The sequence below is a fragment of the Zonotrichia leucophrys genome, chromosome 1A (genome assembly GCF_028769735.1).
Source record: "Zonotrichia leucophrys gambelii isolate GWCS_2022_RI chromosome 1A, RI_Zleu_2.0, whole genome shotgun sequence".
Lineage (NCBI taxonomy): Eukaryota > Metazoa > Chordata > Aves > Passeriformes > Passerellidae > Zonotrichia > Zonotrichia leucophrys.
The window spans coordinates 38,015,986-38,039,058 of record NC_088170.1 but is presented as its reverse complement, the minus strand read 5'-3'; the positions used below and the strand labels follow the sequence as shown (position 1 = coordinate 38,039,058).

At 40.2% G+C, this 23,073-nt stretch overlaps 1 protein-coding gene across 1 annotated transcript; it reads right to left on the bottom strand.

Moving 5' to 3' along the window:
• Positions 1-94: 94 nt before the first annotated feature.
• ST13 (ST13 Hsp70 interacting protein) lies at positions 95-22,986 on the bottom strand. Its single transcript, XM_064702346.1, has 12 exons — positions 22,814-22,986; positions 18,168-18,225; positions 16,864-16,933; positions 16,689-16,759; positions 16,108-16,174; positions 15,451-15,535; positions 12,914-13,024; positions 11,640-11,742; positions 7,967-8,083; positions 7,191-7,254; positions 5,962-6,056; positions 95-1,856 (listed from the first exon to the last, which is right to left on the bottom strand). Exons 1-12 carry the CDS (start codon positions 22,921-22,923, stop codon positions 1,728-1,730), a joined length of 1,080 nt encoding a protein of 359 aa, XP_064558416.1. The 5' UTR covers positions 22,924-22,986; the 3' UTR covers positions 95-1,727.
• Between the last annotated feature and the right edge of the window lie 87 nt (positions 22,987-23,073).

Below are 23,073 nucleotides of genomic sequence, written 5' to 3'. Positions count from 1 at the left end.
AAACACAAGTTATACATACAGTTTGAATAAAGCACTGCCACATTTAATTTAGGCAAAATGGTTTTTATCAGAAAGTTACACAAACCCAAAAAGCTGTGTTTTTCAAAACCATACTTTATTTTTAAAGGCTAAGAGAAGTATTCAGAACTGTATTTCTTAAGCAAAAAGATTCACATTTCATTGTGCAGGGTCATTAGTAGGAGAAAAAGCATTTGGGGATTTACTTTTTTGCAACTGCTGTAGAGTTCCTACATCAAACCAGATCTGTTTAAAAATGGTAACATCAGTTATGGCTCAAGATACAGAATTACAAAAGAGTAACACAAACCTTGAAATTCAAGGAGTGAACAGGTAACTATGGTCATTTTTTCCACATAAAGATGTTTTAGCCAAGACAAACAGAAGCAAAACTGTCTTTATTGGTAGCCAAATCCACTGAACATCATCAGGACAGACACTGCATCAAAGATACCCGTGCTGATAAATGCACGTGTCAGAAGAATGTTCTGTCTGTTCCAATTACTTCACCTTTTCCTCTGTATCACAAGCCTCAAAACCATGGAGGTATGAAACCACAACAACACATTTTTTTTCTTAAACAAGAGGCTACAAGAGAAGATGGAAGACTACAGAATGTGGTGAAGAACAAGTCATCACCTCTACAGAGACAGCAGGACTTTGACCAAGAAATTTTAATCAGTGAGCATGTAAGAACCCAAAAGGACTCAGAACCCAGAGCTGCAATTTTGTTGGGTGCTCTCCCCTACACCAATGTGTAACTCTGCATGTACATGTTCTGGATGGCTTGCATTCAGTGGGACAGAGGTAGTGATGGGAACAAGATTCCTTCCCTAAAGTTTCCAAATAGATGCAACCTGGTAAGCATGGCCCCAAAGAAGGGTGAGTGCAGCCAGCAGAGGGCCTGCCAGCTGAGAAAGGACAAGAGTACAAGCACAGACAGGAAGCTGCTCTCCCATACCCAGACTGATAAATAAAATGTTACCTAAAGGTGCTGGACAAGAACCAAACAAGTAACAAAACATCTATGGCCTCAGCAATATGTACTTCATGCCAGGTTGTGCAAAGGGTAGAATTGTACCTTTGCTGCACAGTTGTGGTGATCAAAATGATATAGTATTTGCAGTACTGCCAGAAGTTCCAGTGTGTAACTAGCTAGCCTGATTACACTGATAATAGCTTCAAAAAGCCTATCACCCATTAAAAAAAAAAAAGTTGTATTTGTGGACAATTCCTTTATCCAGTTAATTCTTCAGACTTGTCCCACCTGCAAAGGGGGGATTTTTCTGTCTATTTTTCTGTCCTAAGGGGATTAAGACAGACTTCAGTCGTTCAAGTTCTTTCCCCTTTGCTCAGTGAGAGCAATAAAGAAAAAAGAAAATAGCATGTTTTTATCTTATACTCCTGGAATACTACAATTTGTTATAAGAACGTTAATTCAAAGAAAACTGTCTGTAACACTTACAATGAAAGGTTGCAACTGTTGGACAAGAAGGGATGGTTGAAAACTAGGTCATCTGAATATAATTTGAGTTCTAGAAACCAGTAATTGAATAAAGTCAATACCTGGGGCTAGAGAGCAGTTCTCCTTAGAACACCCCATTTCTCTTCTGAAGAAGATCAGAGGTAAAATGGTTTATTTTATTGCAACACTGGTTAGCCAAATCCAATCCTTGCCATTCAGGTATGATTTTTAAGAACCAGGGATTTTATGGTTTACTGCCAAATTTGGCAGACAATTTACTGATGAGATTCATGACCTTGGGATTGCTCTGGTACTTGGACATATTTGCTGGATTCTGGGCAACATCTTGGAATGCAACCATAACTTCTGGATCCTGCAGGACAAAAGAAGAAAAAAAAAAAGAAAAAAAGGAAGAAAAATTAGGACATTTGTAAAACAACTCTTCAAAAGTGATTATGTAGTTCCACATGAATCTAGTCTTGCTCAGCTTTTACAGGACAAGACTACATTAGACTTCTGGCAAGAATTGTCTAAAGACAACCCAATAATACAGTGCATGCTGTTAAACTGTGTCACTAAACACCAGTCATTACTGAACTTGTTACATTAACAGCTCAGTGTAGGAGAAGGGGGATCAGATAAGACTTGTGTTTTCCCAGAACAGGAGCTATCAAACACAGCCACACCTACCTACTGTATTATTTCTGTTCAGGCATCTTTCAAATGCATTTTGAAGGAGGTAGGAGTTTGATGTGTGTAGCATGCATGACAGGATAACTCTGCTCTGAGCAACAGCTGATTCTCATCCTTTTCTCATTTTTTCATTCTAGCAGCAAAAGCCTGAAACTGTTGGGTTGTGAGCAGACAATGTGGCAATGTTTGGCTTTTAAAATCCATCTAATTCTCAGTCATTCCTCACCTCCACTGAGAATTCACACTTGGAAAAGAACCTTGTTGTCTCTCATCACACTACTCTGTTGCAATTCATAAATACATCCACATATTCAATAAAGTCAGTGCCCAAAAAAATAGCTCCATCTTCTCTATTTAGTATGAGAGGTAAAAAGTATTAAAGCTTTTTTCCCATACTTCTAGCATACCTTGGGCCTCCACCAAACTTGAACTGGTTTTACTTGTTTTACCTGTGTATGTTTTGAACATAATGACTCTGTATGTAACAATTTTACATCTCAGCCTGGAAAAATGTTTCCATTATAAGCAGTATCTACAAAAAAATTCCAATTTGCTTTAATTCAACAAAAGTGTAAGCAGCTTATTATGTTCAATACAATTCACAGATGTTAGCTGTAATTTCATCTGCTGTCCCTTCTAGGACAGTAAGTGTTTTCACCAAAAGACACACTGCTTCCTAGACTTCCAACCCACTGCACGTCCTCTGGAAATCACCACCACATAACCAGTGTGCTCAGAGCTGTCTGTGCTACAATAACATCATCCTGTATCTATTCTAGCATCAGACTCAGTCCAAAGCTGTTCAACAAGTCTGATCCTAAACTGCATTTGGTAGGTGTGGACTCTACTGAAAGCACCCACACACCTCAGTCATATTTTAAACACGTTGGGAACCAAGAGTCCAGTCTTAGGGGAGGATTTACAAATGTGTTGCCTCCTTCACAAAAGATAATCTGCAAAGTATATGGAAAATAGAATGCTGAAGTTCAGAAAAGAGAGATTAGATATTCTCTCCACTTTACAGGATTCCCATGCAAAAAAAAAAAAAAAAAAAAGGCAGACTTTCACAACCTCAGACTTCTTGAATTGATTTCAACATAGGTATGATATACGATTGTAAAGACTGTCATGTTGTTAAGTCTGTGGTTTCACTTATATATGAATCTGGAACAAAAAGCAAAGTAATCTTAGTCACTAGTTTGTGTCAAAGCACTCCTAAATGAATGTTAAATATCCAGTTTTATGCTATGTGTTTCACTTTCCTATAAATTCACAGCAAGTAAGTGATTCTGTACTTTTGTGACTCCCTGGAAGCTCTCAACCTTAGAGAGTGCTTATAACAGCCAAGGTTTGACAGTGATGAGCAATGCTATCAAAATGAAGTGTAAGACTGAGGATATCAGCATTCCTGGAGGGAAAAGTTTAGTGCATAAGATGGAATGGTAGCCATTCTATTAATGGTACTAGGGAGACATTCAGTTTTCTACTGCTCTGGTCTTTAGTTGCAGAAGGAAAAATAATACTTCCAAGAAAGAGTATTATTTTTTTCCAACTTAACACATTTTGTTGGAAGTCTGTGTCAAACATATGGCTACATGTCAAATAAGGAATCCATAGGTTCATCTTGCACATCATTCCTTATAAAAAGAACTTCTACTTGACTCCAAAATGCAAATGTCATGTGTCTAGAGAGAGCAGTTGTATATGCAAGATATGAAGTACTAGACAACTCTCCAGACAGACAAAACAGTAAAATAAAACACTAAAATTTCAACTCAATTCTTCTGGAGACTAGAAAGCTTAGGGGCAAATGAGCTAAAAAAGCATGCATTAGAAGCCACTGCAAAAAGTCACAACTTGCTACCATTGAGAAGCTGTGAAATAAATGCAAGAGAAGTTTTGCTGCTTTGAGGAAAAAAAACAAACCTGAAGAAATAAATCTTCATGTAATGGAACAAGAAATCTTCCTCAAGAAAGAACTTTCTATAGTGGTTTGCAGAGATCACAAAATCAGAGAATTGTTAGGGTTGGAAGGGACCTCTGGAGATCACCTAGGCCAATACCCTGCCAGGCAAGATTTATGCCAATGACAAGCAATAACTCCCCTAAACATGTAGGCAGCCATATCTGCTTCTTTGGTTGCTTCTATGGATGACAAGATGAAGTTAACAGTAAAATCAGTTTAATCTGGCTTGTCTTCAGGCACCCATGGTTGTCAGGTTTACTGAATTGCTACAAGATTCAGGCACATTTCAGTGTTACCTCACCGAGAATAGTCTCCAAAATGATGAAATCACAGCAAGTCTGAAGAGACTGAGGTAGTGGCCTTTACTCTTAAAATACTCCCATTTTGGCACTAACTCCTCACTATGAAAAGCCTCTACAATTACAAAGCAATTTTGGAGTGACTTGTGTGATTCAGTATGTTCAGGCTGCTTTGTTACCTCAGATAACAGACATAACAGCTGCCAGCTTACATTACCCATCAACATATTCCACAGCTGCACTGGGCAGACGCCAGGCAGTAGAAACTACTCTTTTTTCAAACTAGAGCTTACAGGGCCAATTCAGAAAAGACCAGAAAGCAGAGCTGGACATTTTAGGAAAAGGTGGCAGTGTAGACATAGATCAAGTTCTAATAAATCATATCTAGATAGCTGTACATGCTAAAGCCTGCCTGCATTATCAGAAGACACTGTCAACACACATTTTTTCAAGAGTGCTACCCTATGCTGGGGCATATGTAATCAGCATGCAATGGAGTCTTCTTAAAGGCATGTGACAAGCACTTAATATTTAGCTGCACCTCAACACTGTTTTCAGCAACCTCTCATCACAAACTGCAGTGCTGCAGCAGGAAGTAGCCAGGTAAGGAAGACAGCCACAATCAAGGGCCCTTTCTGCAGGGCTTGCATGCAAGCCAGCACTGCTGACTGTGGCAGCCTAAGTAAAGGTGTGTTTTCCAACATCAGCAACCATTAAGGGAACAAACCCATTAACTTTTGCATGGAAAGTGATGATTTTTTGTGATTCCAGGGCATACTGAATAAGCTTCCTTTGTGATGCCTTTATTTCAATGACCTGAGGACAATATGTAACTCTACTCACAGCAATCCAGAAAACAGAAACAAGACAGTTTTGTACTTGATCATATTAGAATGCAAATTGAACTACACAGCTCTGACATTTTCTAGCCCACCTGCCCTTAAAATGGTGTTGTCAGACACGTTCCCTTTAATCTGTTGAAATACTTCTCTTGAGAAGAAGTAGTTATGACATTGAGCAATTAATCAAGCCCACTGAAGTAAGCTTTCTGAATATGATTTCAGAAAATGCCAGATGAAGTGCTATTCTAATAATACTTTGTCTCCAGCAAAATCTCAAACATTTAATCTCCTAAGAGAAAGGTAATTCTCATCACAATATTATTATATCATGTAAGAAAAACATTATCGATTTTGTTTGTGCATAATTATCCCCTACAAAGTGTGTGCATCCAAAAAATGAGCAAGTGAATTATGTGTGGAAAAGAGGCTTTCTGTATACAACACACAGTTTTGCCTGTCATAGATGGGGGGCAGGGTTTGTGTGCCATCTTTAATTAAGATTCCATTAGTTTGCAAAACAGCTAACATTTAATCCAGATAGTCTGGTGTCACATACATGAGGAAAGAATTTTACAACAGAAATGAGCAAGCACCCCATTGCCATCCAAAAGGTCACATCTTCCTTCCTCCCCTTAAGCTCATTTAGAAGGTGTAGCTTTGACTTTAACAAATACTCACCTGCATGGCTGCAAGAACCTCTGGATCACTGAGGATCTCATTGAGACCTGGCACACCTGCCATTCCTGGCATGCCTGCAGCCCCAGGAAAGCCACCTGAAAATCCAACACAAAAAAATGTTCAACTCAGCCATACTGTAATTATGCTCACTGAGACACAGACCTACTGCCCTTCCCTCATCTCTAAAGCCATGTCTTCCACATGGCTGCAGCTGGCCCACTCAATGGAAAGCAGGGTCTTCACTTTCTCTTTCTCTTAACACCTACATCTTATCTCATCTATGTTTTTAACCCAGTTTAGTAGGATGCTTGTAATGACTACAGTTCTTTTCCTGGTTAACTAAAATGAGGTCTCAAGCTCAGGAACATAAGGAGATTGAATGTCTGGGGTGAACAATTCAGGACAGATGCAGCTCAGTATTATGGCCCAGGCACATTCCACATTTGGCAGCGACTTTAGGTTTTGAAAAATTGTGCCACCAATGGGAAAAAACTCCAACAAAACCCTAAGACAAACATGCCCGAAGCAAAATGTTTGAGGTTGTCTTATAGAATCCTTATTCTGCAGCTTCCCCAGCTGTGCTGAGCATGACACTTATCTGGTCTCCACCTGGCTGCTGATCCAGTTGGAGCACACACACAGCCTATCTCAACTCTTAACCACATCTCCATCTTCAAGAGTATCAGTACTTCTGTTCCTCCCCAGTTCATTGTATAACATGGAAATCCTGATTTTTGTCAAGTTGCCAAGGATAGCTTTTCTATAAGGTAATCTGCACTACATTCTTTAAAAAACTATTCTGTTAGCAACAGCTTGCAACCAGCACAAGATTTTTCTCATCTTCAATCCAAATTTTCAACTTTAAAACTATTGCTCTTAAATGGATTCAAGGCATCCTGAGTAACTTAGAAAGCATTTTAATACTCATTTGTAAACACATTATCAAGCAAATTCTGCTTCTTTTGTTTTCCCAGACCTAAATCCTTTCATTCTGTTTTTCAGTTACTGATTTCTGTCTTCCCTCTACTTGCTACACAGCACCCACCCTCTTCAAGAGAAAGAATCCCTCTTATCACTAGTGCTCCAAGAGTTATTTGTATATGAGTTCTAAACTTCCTAAGATTTTTCTGTCTTGAGAACAAATGCTATAAAACCTGCAGTTATAATGCACCATATGGAAACAACAGCCACCTCTACACCTCAAGTATTTGTGCTTAAAAATAAAATACCTGGGAAGCCACCTGGGAAGCCACCAAACTGAGCTCCTCCTGCCTGTCGTCTTGCTTCTTCCTCCTGCAGATGAAAGCACATCATTCCACACAAAACAATGGAAGTGCAGCCTGTTTTCTACTGCTCAACTGGGTTGAGGAGAAAAAAAAACAGCCGAGACTGTTTCAGGCAGATCTGCCATCACAAGAAACAAAGCACCCTACTATCGTCAAAGCCACTGACAAGAAATTGTTCTGTTCTTAATTTTATACATGATTGCAGGTTAGTTATGCAGGGTATGCTTCTATTGAATACAAATACTTAATACTGTATTATGATTTGTTTTAGCTCCCCAACTGTATTTTTAGAACTCCCACCCCTCACATATTAAAATACATCATTAAAGCACAAAAAAAAAAAAAAAAAAGGCAAGCAAGCTGTGCCAGGAATTGAGGAAGAGAAGCAAAGTATTATTATTCTGAATTTAAAACCTCCCACTTTGGGACACATAAGTATATTAAGTGAAACCTATTCTGGAACAGTCACACAATAACTGATTTCTTGAAATACAGGATTAGTAGAGCTTCCAGAGACTGTTTTTGTCACAAGCAATAAAACCAGATGAATTCAAATGCCTTCTTCTCCAAACTTCATTATTGGTTAAGTAACCAAGACAGAAACCAACTCTCTAAAATTTACAACTTCTATTTAAAGTATTTTTTTTCCTCTGTAATTAATTTTAACCAAAATTAACACTCTCCAAATTATTAAGAAATATTAAAGCCTGAATATTCACCCTTTGTGCTTTCTCATGCTCCTCCCGTGCCTTCTTCACTCTTTCCAATCTTTCCTTGATTTCCTTTTCTTCACGCTTCCGCTCATACTTCCGTCGATGCTCTGCAATTTTCTGAGCCTGTCAATTGAATACCAGGAGTTCCTATGCATTTCTAGCATCTCACACCATGGATTTCAGCACAAAACACATTGAAGTATAACCAACCCAGACTACCAGTTGTTAAAACTAAGATCTGATTTTGCATCCCCAAAGCCTCTTTGTTTTAGGAGCCATTTGCTATTTCCTTCCCACAGGAGTCAGTCATTCGTGTCTACTCAGCCCTGACTGGATTCACCAGAACATGCACTCTGAACTTTTTTTTGGTAGCAGTTTTGGGACTTGCATCATTGTTAGAACTTGAACATCCCATGTTCCTTTATGCTTTTATGCTGAAATATTGATTTCTCTGGGGCTAAAACCAGCAACTGTCCTGGGAAAAGGCACAATAGGAAATATAATTCCCACTGCACACACACACACTCTAGATAGTGTTATCACTGCTTCAGATGCCTCTACAGCCTGTACAGACCAACACAAACAGACCAAATAATTCCTCAACCAACCCAAGAAAGGGCTGGTGGGGAGGAAGTTTGCTTCCTTTTACTAACTTTTTCCCCAAATGTATTAAATCTATAGACCAAGTGAAAGAAGAATTCACAATGCTTCCCAAGGCTCCTCACTCGGGGCTTTTACTATCAACAGAATTAATGGCAGCACTGGTTTCCCAAAACAGAAGGTATCCTTATAAATGACTGCAAAAATGTTTCATGATTTCAGAAATAGTGAATGATGGTTACTCTGTAACATTCCTGTAACTGAAAAATGCACAGCAAATCTGATTGCAAGAGCAAAGATACTACTTAGACAATGGATACTTGTATTCTTTTAGAGAAATACTCTTATTCTTTAAAGGAAAAAATTGCTTTTTAAATAGAAGAGATTTGATACAACTTATTTTAGTTAGGAGATACTCCTTCCATACCACATTATTCCTGAAGTGCATCTGCCAGAGAAAGCACACTGAAGGCAGTGTCACCACGATATTTTCTGAAAAATCCTCTTTGCCCAGGATTTTCTCCTGGGAAGCTGAGAAGCCTCAGAGGGGAATGAAAACAATAATTATCTGATTGCTGCTCCTGTGTGTGCTGCTTTGGAATGTGGTCTGGACATTGTTTACCAAGAGGTGAATATTTGATTGGATCCATGTGAATTGTTTTTTCTTAATGGCCAATAACATCCAGCTGTGTCAGACTCTTTGAGTCAGTCACAAGCTTTCATTATCATTCTTGCTGAGCCATCTGATGTATCCTTTCTTTTAGTATAGTTTTAGTATATCATTCATATCATATAATAAAATAATAAATCAGCCTTCTGAGAACATGGAATCAAATTCTCATCTCTCACCTCATCCTGGGAACCCTCAGAAACACCACAGAAGCAGCAGGAATGACAGGGAGTGAATGCAGTACCTGCTATCAGATCCTGACATCACTGACATTTAATGGCTCATTAAGAGAAAGGTAAGTGTTGTTTTCTTTTTACTGAAGCATAAACAGTTTCCAAATTTTAGATTTTTGTTATTTTTAAGTATTTCTCAAAATGAACTAAATGTTTTTAGAATTTGACTTAGACTTTTAGCTGAAAGTACTACAAAGTAAAAAATTGTAGGGAAGCTTGAAGAGAATAAATCAGATGAACACATCACTTTGAAAATCACTCATGGGAGGAGCCTATGCTTCTCTGAGAGCTACATACACAAACTCCCATGCAGTTAGCAACCACACATCAATGTACCACATGTACTCACTCTGCTCTGTCTGTGCTCAGGCAGATTAACTGGCAAAGAAAAGGCTCCCCCTCAGCCAAGCATTAAGTATTACTTCTTATGAAAACCAGCTGAGACCTAAGACCTAATTAAATTAACCACAGATCAATAGTCTCTAGAAGAGAAGACTAATAGGTTGTAAAATGGTTTCCATTGTCATTTTGCTGGAGACAGCAAAGACATGGTAGAAAAGCTGAAAGCTGAAGTTCTTAGACACAGGAATGTTTATGCATGTGGGGTTTAAGCTTGGCTGGCTGCCAGATGCCCACTAAGCCACTCTCCCACTCCCCCTTCCTCAACAGGACAGGAAGAGAAAAATAAGATGGAGAAGCTCTTTGCTTGAGATGAAGACAAGATCACTCTCCCACTACCATCTTGGGCAAAACAGACCCAACCTGGACAGGATTCATTTAATTTATTGTCCATTAAAAATGGAGCAGGATGATGGGAAACAAGGACAGAACTAAAGCAACCTTCTTCCCAAAGCTCAGCTTTACTGCTTCATTCCCCTCTCTTCCACCCTGAAGAGCACAGAGGGATGGGGGCCACCATCAGTTCATAACACTATATTTTTGGCCACTCCTCCCTTTTCATACCTTTTTCCTGCCCCACAGCACACAGCTCTTCACAAACTGCTCCAGTGTACCCACAGGGTACATTGCCTTAACAACAGACTGATCCACCATGGGATCTGCAGCTCCTGCCACAAAACCAGCTCTGTGTAGGCTTCCATCCACAGGCTGCAGCTTCTGCCAGGAGCCTGCTCCAGGGGACTCTCCATGAGCTGCAGCTTTCCTCAAGGCAGATCCATTTCCTCTCTCATGGGATCCTCCATGGGCTGCAGGGTAGATCTGCCCCATGTGGATCTCCTTGGCTCAAGGACAACCTGCTCAACCTTCCCCACTGGCTGCAAGGGAAATCTCTGCTCCCATGCCTAGCACACCTCCTCCCACTTCCTTCTTCACTGATCTTGGTGTCTCTAGAGGGGCTGCTTCTCTCATGTTTTTCTTCTTTACTGCCCTCCCTCTCACAGCTGTTACACTGGATTTTTTAACCCTTCCTTAAAAATCTTTTCACAGAAGCACCACTGGCATCACTGACTCGCTGGGCTTTGGCTCCAGCTGGAATTGGCTCCAGGTCTCTCCTTACCAGAGGCCAGCCCTGCAGGCTCCACCTTCCCCCAAACTCCCTCTGTAAATCCAATACCACGCAACAGCTGCCATCTGTGGTGTGTCAATCACTTCAAAGCAACAGGAAAAACGTGAAAAAGAAAGCTGCTATCAATAGTGTTACACAAGTTTCTCCTTAGAAGATTGCTGGGGTCAGCCAGGGGAGAACAGCTGAAAACCAGTTGTGCAGAGCTGAGGCTGCCCTCATGGGGCTGGCTAATGAAAGTACAAACCACAGCAAAATGCTTCTTTTGGAAAACGTGCTTAAGGTCAAAGCTTTGATCAACTCAGAAATCTCTTGGGGAAAAAATCAATTATCAGCTATCTCTGCTTTTCAGAAGGTTTTTAGTCTAGATTTTAAAATACCTGGCAAACGTCAACTGCTTCAGATTCTTCTTTTAAAAAATGAAAAATGAACATATTTCATATTTCTGTTATGTGCCCAGCCCCAAACATTCAATTTCTCTACACACAGCCATAAACAGCTATTACTAAATACAGAAGTACTTATAAACTCAGTCTGAAGTGCTGGAACACATACAAACACATTTCTTCCACACACTGCCTGTTGAAGAACATGAAGGCAGCTGTTCCACTCAGACAAATGCAGGAAAGACCTCCAACATTCCTCCCCACTTACCCTTGGCTGCACCTCCTTCAGCATGGCACTTGCATCCTCATCATAATCCAGTTTACAAGCTAATGCAAGATCATGAGCAGCCTCCTCCCAGTGACCAAGAAGTCTAGAATTCAGAAGACACCAAGAGTCAGAAGGGAAAACTGAACACTTGCAGCTCTTCAAAGCATTTGACCATGCACCAGTCAGAAATTTTACCTAGAGCTACAAGGAGTTTAAGAACCATGGTGATTCCTCTAAGCTGCACACTACAATACTGTTAGAGGACACCTGTTTGCTTCATATCCTTATGGTAACTTCTGTTTGAAGAAACAATAAGTAAAAAACTCTCCATGAGATCATGTCACTGTCTGCTATAAAGAATGATCTTAGAAGGGTACCCTAGATAAACACATGAAGCACTACTACCACCAGGCTTAAGTGGACCCCCTTACTCAGCACTCAAACCTCATGACTGGATGCACCACACCTTAATTAAGGCAGTCATGTAAGCCTCTGTGCACACTTCTTTACTATTAATTTATATATACTCTTGACAATTAACATTTAAGCAAATGGTGGTATTGCTAAATGATGAAAGCACTTCTGCTCACAGACAAAGGTATTAATTCAAAAACTGCAGACATTAAAAAAACTGCTCTCTAAACACTAAGATGTTTTTTACAAGTTATATTAACATCTACTTCTTCCACTTTTATATAAGCCATAAGAATTGTCACCTTTTTTCTTGATTTATTGCTGTTTAAAAAAAAAGTTTCACTGTAGTTGGTGGGATGCCTAACACCATTTAAAATAATTATATTCTTTGCAACAAATGGTTCCCTAATCACCAGGCACTTCTATTTACTATGTAAAAGAGCTCCAGGGTCTAAGGGAAAAGAACAGCAGAGAAATGTTCAAGAATTATAGGTCAGTAAAAAAACTCCAACAAACTAAGTGAAAACAAAAAACCCCCAAACAAATAAAACAAAGTCCTAGATCTCACTATCTTTACCAAATAATTACAAAATGTTATTCAGAAAAGCAGTAAGCCATTGGAAGATGAGAGAGGAAGGGTGAGTGGAGGGGAACAGAACCAGGAGAAATTGCCATCAATAAATCACCATCCTTTCTATTCTCTAAGCCACACACTCAGCACAATGGTTTCTTGGCTCACAGCTAACCAACAGGTCTCAGGTACAAGACAAACAGTTCAGAGGCACAGAGAAGGAGAGAATGTGTGAACACAACTATTCCCCCAAGTAAAGATAATATCAAGTACAGGTGCAGCTCATTACCTATGTGCTTTCCCCCTCCATTTATAGGTCTGTGCCGAGTCAGGATTAATCTTGATGGCTCTGTCACAATCTCTAATGGCAGCATTTGGCTTCTGTAGTTTCACAAAAACACTGTGGGAACAAGAACATTTATCATACATATTGAAATACCAAGTTACTAACTTAAGCTGGAAATAATTTTGGATGACTAACAGGCAAGCTAGTGAGATAATGCATTTGAAGAGCTGAGTTCAAAAAGATTTCATAGTAACATAGATAACAAAGTCACTAAAATTTAGTCTCACCCTCCCAGCACTGCAGGTGAGTCATGAGCAAGAACTGAAAGCATTCATTGTTCAGACTCAAGCCTTGCCAGCAAGAACTTCAGTGCAGATGAGAGGACACAGAAATGCAAAGGACAGTCCCATGGTGGCTGGGGTCTGTGGCCAATGGCAACTAGCAATTGGAACAAAACCAGAACAATATTCTGCATACCACATTGCACAGTCCTTAACACAGTAACACAGAGAAAGCACGAGGAGTTACACGGGCTACAAGGATCAAGAGCTAGAGTCATGAGCAAAAGGAGGTAGGACATGAGTCATCAAAATCAAAAGCAGCAAAACAAACACAAACTCAGCAAGAAGCCCCAGTCCCTTATTAGTTAAATGTAAAAATTGAAAATTTTACACCACACAAGCATCTCAGACTAACTAGTAGACTGGTACTTTAGGAGGTTCAAGTAATTAAAATTAAAAATCTCTTAAGGAAACACTAAAAAACATTCCTGAATTGACAAAAGTCTTCAATATTCAACATATTCCATGCCAGAACTTCTACATCTACATCTAATTCTACATCTTCCTTTTACATGTATTTAAAAACAGTTTGTCAACAACTCCTGTAAGTAACTTCATTGTTAAGGCTTCTTATAAAGCAAGCACCAAGTCACACATTGTCTTCTAAGAACAAGCAGGGGGCCAGGGTGTCAGGGAAGTGTCCCAAACCTACACCTCACCAACGAGAGCCATTCCAATGGTGCTGGCTCCACAAAGCCCCATGTCTCTCAAACACACAAACCCCTCACACCCAGAGCTATGGATTACTCCCAGCATTTGATCAGCATGGCAAGTTCTACAATATCCCAATTTCTTTCTACAACAGACCAAATAGAGGGGACTTTTAAACTTCTCCAAACGTTCTTATTTTCCATTGCTACACCCAGTCCTGAGATGACAGGACACTGAAAGAGATTTTAAACAAACTGTTATGATGGCAACAGCAGCAGTGTATTAAGATACACAAGTGGTGTTGCCTGCAAAAACTTTTATATGGAAAGGGAAAAAAAAGCAAGGCAAGTACCAGTCAAGATGTATTACAATGGAACAGTATTTTGTATTACAAAGAACACTAATTAATCTTAAGAAAGTTTATGTTCTCTTTGAACAAAATTGCTATGGGAAAGATCCACTAAATTATCATATCATCCATGGTTAGTGGTCCTTTGTGTGAGAACAGAAAAAAAAATCTCCTTCTACCACCCATACTTGTCAAGCCTTCCTGAAGAATCAGGAAGATAAAGATGTTTGTTCATTATGAATTTTGAAAGTTCCCAAAGCCTCATCTGGAGTCTGGCAGATGTAAGCAGCAGTAAGGGGGGGTGAAGAATGGGCTGAGATACAAATGTTCAAACATATGACCGTTGACCAGAACCTGTTCTACTAACAAATTCATTTAGTAGGTACAACAGGGAGAGAATTCACAGGATTCTTAACTAAGTTTGCATCTAAACAGTGTCATTTCAATCATCATCTTAATCCTACAACACACTTCAGATTTTAGAAGTGTTTGTAACCCAGCATTAACTTAGCTCAACATAGCAAAAGCACTATTGTTGAGGAATACCTTCAGTGCAGGAACACTCCACGTGCAGCTGCAGTGTCAGCTGAAGACTGGACTCCAGGTGGTGAGAGCCCCAGGCAAGAACTGGTGTCAACCTTTGCACAGGGACCTGTGGCCCAGCCAGGAGACTGCACACTCAGACACAGCAGGAGCCCATGACCTCAGCCCTTCACAAGCACAGACTGGGAAGGTATGGAATCCCTCCTCAGAGGCACCAGCTCAAGCTGTTAATTTGTTATTGCACCATGACTAAATTATTTTAAGAATCCAGATGTCTGAGAGTCTGCTGGGAAACCCGGGGTCAAGACAGTGAGGAAACCTGATGTGACTGTGAGTGTGGGGCATGTAGCTGCAAAGGTGCTTCAGTTCCAGCTCAGGCAGTGCAAGCATGACTGCCAGGGTGCCTTCTGCAAAGTGTCCTTCATGTTACCACAATGCATTTTGGAACACCATTCTGTTATTTACTCTCTTAGCAAGATTCTTTATATGGCTGCTTCAGCAAATTTGGTGAATCAAACAGAAGAGAAACTGCATGAAATGAACACTTTCCCTCCTGTGGTTGAAGTTTACACAGATCCTCAAGTTGCCTTATAGCCAGGCTCCTTAAGGAGAATAACAGAACAGGCAGAGACATAAATCACCAGGTTATGACTCACCTTGCCCTCTTGGCATACAAGATGGCCAAACAAGGATTCAGCTTGATAGCCTCTGTGAATAAGTCAACAGCCTTCTGAAGGTCCCCTAAATACAAGTACCAGTGAAGTTTCAAAGATTATGTATTGAAATAACACCTGAATTCCCAAACCTGCCTTACACAGTGTTATGTGCCTAAACACTTCTTAGATAGAAGATCAGCAACAAAGAAAAATCACTTTCTCCATCTTGCTATGTTACAGAAGTACGAACTCCTAAATTAATGCTTGAGGAGAAGAGATATTTTCCCAGTTAAATTTGTATATTTAACTTTGAATGCAATCAAACAGAATGTCACATCTTTACACCTTTTCACTGCATTAAGACAAACCACTAGAGACACTAAACATAATATGGAGGGAATTACTATCATGATCAATTTGTAATTAAGATGCTGTAGTATCTCCTTCCCCCTTCCACCTTTCCCAAACTATGGCTACATTGCAAAAACAGTACTTGAAGAAGCTTTCAAGTTCTAGGTAATTTTGGGTATCCAACAAGAAATATGTTTCCTCCTCCTCAAAAGCATTCATAATGGCCCAAGATATTCACCTTCTTTTTTGTAAGAGGAAAACCAAATCAAGTGTCCCTGAATAAATACTAAAAAAACAATTTATCACCTTCACCAAGCGCATTTATTGCTTCCATCTTCTTTTCATTAGCTTGATCCGCCATCTCTTCAGTTACCTAACAAAATAAAATGAAAAACATACACACAAACCCCAAAAGCTGTAGAGTCCAGGCCAAAATTACCACACTAAGACCTTGCCAATGGAGAAAGTGCTTCAGCTGTCCAATTCCAGAACCTTCATTTTAATTTGCATTGAAATCATAGGTCAAAAAACCCCACAAAACCTTTGTTTTCAGCTAGAAGACATTAGTCAACATTATTTTTAGCTATAAAAGACTTGAAAGCTAAGTTGAATAATGGTAGAATTCTACATATCTAGTTTGCATGGGTGTTTTGATAAACTTTAGCATTTTCTGACCTGATCATCCACATGGAACTTTTTGATTGACTCTAACCTTGAAAAGGAAAAGAATGTGATTTTAAGCCAGTTAGTTTTCTGTTTAGAAGAAAATGAGGCAAAACAACAGCTGGTTCCACAGATAATAAAGTATTCATCCTCCCTCAGCTGCTATCCTTGATTACACTCAAAGCCTCCTATCTTTCCTACTGCTACACTGAAAATTTGCTTACCTCCACATTTTCATCTCCCATTTCTTGAGGGTCATCGTTGTCCGGTTCAATCACTCCCTCATTATCAATTTCTGGAGGAAGAACAAAAAGCAAGACTAAGCTCCATCTACAGAGACAGGGTTTTCAGAATCATTTTCAGATTGGCAAAATGCAATCATGTCACGATTTTCCCCACCTAAGTCGCTCTCTTCACTTTCTGGTTCAGGTGTTTTAACGGGATCCTCTGGGTGCTCCCCTGCTTTGCCCTGAGAGAGACACAGATTTATAAGCACACATTATTTCTGACCAATGCTCTATTTCCACTCTCTCTCATCAATAACAATGTCTTCAAAAAATCAGATTGTGGTACAGCTGAACTATTTTATTTTTAAGATACGAATCTCCTTTTCCCTTCTCTCAGATTAAGCTTGTCATGTATGCAAACATTTCAGAGCCCAGATCTGGACTCATGAGCTTCTATTACTGGTAAAGCTGGTCCTTCATATTTTTTAATTCAATAAGCAAAACCAAATAATCCAAATAACATCCAATTCAAATCCAGTTTTGCAGTGATTACTAACCAACCCTTCCAATCTCCCTGCCTTCCCTCACACATTCTCTGGATCATAAATTCTCTCAATTTAATACCATTAAGCTAATGTCCTTTAGAAGGGAACAATAAGCTGATGACACTGATTTAAATATTGTTCTCATTTGCCAAGGTCTGAGATTATTGCCATAGAATATGGCACTATTTAACACATAATATTTTTTCAAAAATTTCAAATGTTTTATCAACTTCTAACTAAATTTCATCTGAACTCCATAACTTAGCATAACCTGTTTATTATCACAGATCCAAGCTGTTTGTCTTTATACTTCTCTTGTCACAGACTATATTCAGTACATACACCCAATCCCTTCATATTGCTCTGACAAGTTATTCCAACATCCAATGTCTCATTAAAAAAATTAAAAAACATCTTCTTTCCAAAAGTATTTCAAACTTGAAAAAAATTCTGATATAAATATCTACAAGGCAAATTTATTTTCTTCCTTAAAATGAATCAACAAAAGCCAACATCTTCCACAATACTGCCTTAAAAATTTGATAGTTCTACTGATCCCTTCATTACTTATCATGCTCGTTAATACTTCTTCTCATGAAAAGATCATAATATAATCCACTAATGACTAGAGAAATGGTTTCTAAACACACAAGAGAAAACAAACAAAAAAAGAAATCAAGACTCTGTATAGCATTTGCATTACAGTGAACATCAGGCATTCAGGATTAGGGAAATGGAGCATGATAACACTTGAAATTAAGTAGGAAGCCATCTGTAACAAGTCACCTAAAACTCACAATGGGCAGGCTTCAGACTGAACTCTCACATTCACCCCCCCTGTCTGACTGAAAACTGACAGCAAATTTTGCCCTTCTGCTTGTCAGTAATTTTGCCAGCATCATTTTTCAGTGATCAATTCTTCATATCTCACCTTACTTGCCTCCTCCGTGGAGGCGTTGGCTGGAGCAGGTGGAATTGTGCCTCCCATACTTCTCAGCAAAACACAGGAAAGACAAAAGAAAACAGCAAGATTATCAAAACAGTGCAATGTATTTTATTGATTCAAATCCTGATAAGGTCAGCTTTTTGTTGTAACACAAAACATGATGATTCATTTCACTGTCAAAGCAGTAAATAGAGTACACATCCCCCACACTTTTCTCAGTGTAGTGCAATGCACACTGTTGTACAACTCCTTTGAGACTTGCACTCACTTGCATCACCCTTCACCCACCCACCCTTTCTCACAAGGAAAAGCTGTCTCTTGGCTCAAATGGATTTTCTCCTTTAAGTGTAACTTATGTTTGATTCAAAACTAGATATTATGATTATAGATATTATTAAAATTAAGATTTTTTTAAACAGGTCAAACAATTAAAGAGAACAATCTAAAATGTCTATGCAATTTAAAAAACCCTGCTGCCTAGAAAAAAAATAATTTCTTTTACACATTGCAATATTCCTGCCTCTCCTTCACCACAGTCAAGGAGCAATCTTGGTGGAGACAGAATTCTGTCAATATAGAATAAACTTCCACATGCTATTGACTTTGATTAGCAGCCAGGAATAAGCAGGTGCTGGATTCTCCAGCTCTTAGATGGAACATCCAATCATACCTATGACAGCACACCACAAGGAATAGCATTCCAAGCCATCCCCTGGCCCACATTTCCACCTTCAGATGGTTTTCAATAAAAATGTTGCCATGAACTCCACAACAACTCCTTGGAGCCCCACAGAGGTGGTTAGATGGGAGAGAAGAGAGAGGAGGAGGTGACCAAACAGGGCTGGGCAGGAGGAACTGGAAGGATGTAGGACTATGTGCTTTCAGGAATTAGTGCAACACAAAACTGAATCGCAAGAATGAGAAGTTAGAACTTCTTAAGTCAAGCTACTGCAGTTCATTCTCCCCTCTTTCCTCCCTCCTCTCAGCAGCACCTCAGTCAGGCCTCAAACTGGCTGAAAACAAACCTGAATGAGGCACAATAGGACAGGGATAAGGATGCACTGGGGGAGAAAGGCTAAAAGGAGCTGGAGAAGGAGTTGACAGGATTGACCAGTGCTGGCACAAGGCCCTGCAGCGAAAGGAACGCAAACAGCATAGAACTGCTTCTCATTTACAAGGAAAAACTGTCCAAAAGCCCCAAAACCAACCATCCAACCAACAAAACCCCAACAAATGACTAACACCAGCATGTTCTGAAGCTATTGCAACAATCTCTGTGTCCCTGGGATGTTGACATTACCTAATCAAAGTTACACCGCAAGGACTAAACAACTGCAGTCTGAGAAATCATTATCCAGCCAGGCAGAAAAAACAGAACACAGGCTAACTAAATTCCTAAGTTCCTCCTAAATTTCTGCCCATGTAGGCTGACAATAGAACACATAACTCTATTAGTGTCTAGAAACCAAGGAGAGGACTACAGGGACCATCCAGTGAAGCCTTGGAACTTTTCTTCTGCATAAAGAAAACTACTAATTACAAAGCATTTTAACAGAGTTAATAGCTAACATCCACGGTATTAGCTGGTTGTAAGGCTGAAACCTTAGATCACCTCAAGACTGAAACAACTGAGTCAGTCTCCTCTGCTCTCTTCATATCCCTCCAAAAATGCCCAAGTTTAGTTCAGTTTGAGAAATGTTTACTAATATACATGCATGTTTTATAATATGCTATTTCATGAACTGCCAAGGCTAAACAGTTTCACTCAGAGTACATGAAATTATTCTTGCTATCCTGGTGATCTCTATTTAAACTACAGTTATAATGCCAGAATAACTCAAAAGCAAGTTACTCTAAAATCTCTTAACCCAGTATTTGACAACAATGCTTGAATGCACAGCAGGATATATGCAAAGTTTGCAATGTATTGAACCTCAGCAGTGCATGGAAACACAAGACACTCTTGTAGGGAAAGGCAGGTACTGAGCTGTAGAAAAAGCACAGACACACACCAGGCACACAAAGAGTTCAGTGTGTGATGCCAGCAACAACTGGGACTTGTCAGGACTCCACTGCAACAGTGACTGCACATTTCCACTCATCAGGGCCATGCAAAGTGTCACATTTATGACTTGTTGGAAGAGCTGCAAATGTGATTTCTGCAACCACTTTTATTATTGACAGCAAAATTATCTTCAGAGAGAAATTGGACTGCCGTGAATTCAAAAGGGTAAAAACCTATTTTTACAAAACAACAAAAAAAGGCAAAAAGCCTTATTCATCAATTAGGGATTCTGTGGCTTATTTTTAAAGATTGCTATTGTTCCTTTGTTCAGTTGCAGGGTTTTGAAATGTGTTTCCTTTAATGACTCATTTTGTAATAATTCAAGTAAAACATTTGTATTTTTATGCAATTATGAAAAATTAGCTTGATAAAAGGAACGTCAAAACATCTTCCAAACACTCACACACTACCCTATGCTTTCTCTACAAAGAGGATCAATACAGAAGTTAAATACAACAGCTAGGCAGAATAATGGTTAGAAAATAACAAGTGAATGAAAACAGGTAAGACTAAAGGTTACTGATGCAAAATTAACAGCTAATAAGAAATAAAGCATCCCATCCTGGCTTCATGAGTAGTTAGCAAAATTTAAATTAGAATCACTAGGTTTAAGGAAAAAAAGAATCAAAGCAATTAGCAGAACTTTAGTCAAAAAATTTAATGATGGATCTCAGTATAATATAGTCATTATTCTAATCACTCTTAACACTACCTAAGTAAACAAACTTATGTCTTTCAGGTTAAGGCAGGTAAGCCAGACAGAGATATAAGAATTATCAGTTTATTCCCACCTGAAGGCAGGCAATGCTGTATGAAGCAGTTTCCAAAGAATGATCAGGCCTTATAATGCACTTAACAGTTGTACTGCACACAAAACTAATATGTAAAGGCAGAGGGAACCCCGCCAGAATTCCAGACAGTTTTGTATGGTAAGTAATCTGGGTACCACTACCACCATCCAAGTGTAATACTTAGGCAAGTATCTAACTTTAATATATTAAGAAAACCAGAAAGCTTGAGAGAGTTGTTGGAGGTTCTGCTCTGAAGTATTTTTACACTTTTGAGATAAAGACATTCTGTGAAGATTTTAGATGTAAAAAACATTCCATGGCTCTAAATGTAATTACTGTATTTATAAGACAAGCACCAAATACAAATTCTAACAATTAATCTGGAAATTAAAGCCCTTCTCATTAACATGGAGAAAATCAGATGGTCATCTTTCCATTCCCTAACACTTTCTTAGGTAAAAAAGAAGTCAGTGTTCTTCCTCTTTCCTCTCCCTCTTCAAGCAGCCTGTCCACACCTTCAGATTTATCCAACAGAAGCACTGGAAGAAGCCTAGGGTAAGGCACTGAAGTATTTTATGCAATAGCAAAAGGAATAAAAGACCTGCAGTAGGATGAGACAGACATCCATCTCCTTCCCAGGCAGAGGTATATCTACTGTCAGTGCTGCAAAGCCAAGTTCAGTCAAATACCAGTGGTTTTACAACCACAGTATTATTCAGATGCAGAAAAAATTTAAATATCACCGAAAAACCCCACAAATAAACACTTTATTGTAGCCATTTTCATTATAGCACGTATTGTGAAATGCCAGTGTTTATTTATCTCTATGTATGTACATATATATACATCTATACACACAAAATCCTGCTGTTTAAGATTAACACGAATTTTCTAAAACCAAACCCAGCTTGTCACTGGATAAAAATCCTTAAAATTCTCTTTGCTTAACATGTGCACCTGAAAGTACATCCCTCCACTTCCCAAGAGTTGTTTAGCACAGCAGCCACGAAAGCCAAGCAGAGGCACCGTAGCTGCACACAGGGGCTGTGTGGGCTCTCTGCCAACAGCAGAGAATCCCAACCCTTCCAGCCTCGCGCTTCAGGGCGCTCAGCGTGGAACCCAAAGGGAATTTTTATTTGGGAAGCATCTGTTCAGGCAGGCCCCGCTCACACAGGATACGTGCAGCGCTAACAGCAGGCACCTGAACGGTTCACAGGGAGCGGAGAATTCGACTGCTTTTGAGACACTAAACTTCAAAGAGCAAACCACGTTTCGGACAGCAACTGTAGCTGCCAGGTAATTTGTGCTTTTGGGTACCAGGATGTAAACCAACGTCACTCAGCTCCCCACAAACTCGGCTCCTTTTTAAGACAGGCTAGCCAACTCTGCTGCGTAATGCGAGAATTAGCTCAGTAAGTATCACTCTGGGGCTTTCCAGCCTGGAAAGCTCAGCCACTGAGATGGCCGGGGGGCAGGCTTTTTGCAGTGGGAATAGCCAGAGTTAACGAAACAAAACAAAAAATGAACAAGTCTTTTTAAGGCGCCAGGAGTAATCCCAGCGGGAAGGGGAGGAGAGGGCGGGAAGGCCGCAGGCGGACGGGACGGGAGCGGACCCGTGAGGGGAACACTGCGCGCCCCCGACCCGGCCACGCGGCGCGCCCGCGCGCCGGCACGCGCTCGGGAGACACGCCCCCCTCCCCTCACCGCGTCCCGCGCCACAACACCCCTCCCCCCTCGCCCCTCACGGCCGCCTCCTTCCGCGGCTCGGGACCGACCTCTCCACCCATTCGCGGAGGAAAGCGAGCTCCGGGGTGTGCAGCACGCCGGGGTTCTGCTTGCACAGCTGGACGAAGGCCCGCAGCTCACTCAGCTTACGCGAGTCCATGGCGGCACGGCAGCGGCCCAGACGCGCTCGTTCCCCCGCCCACCCGCCGCGGAACCTTCCAGCCCGCCCCGCCCGCCAGGAGCCACGCCCACAACTGATCTGGACCCGCCCATAACTGATCTGGTCCCGCCCACCACCAATGCCCCCGCC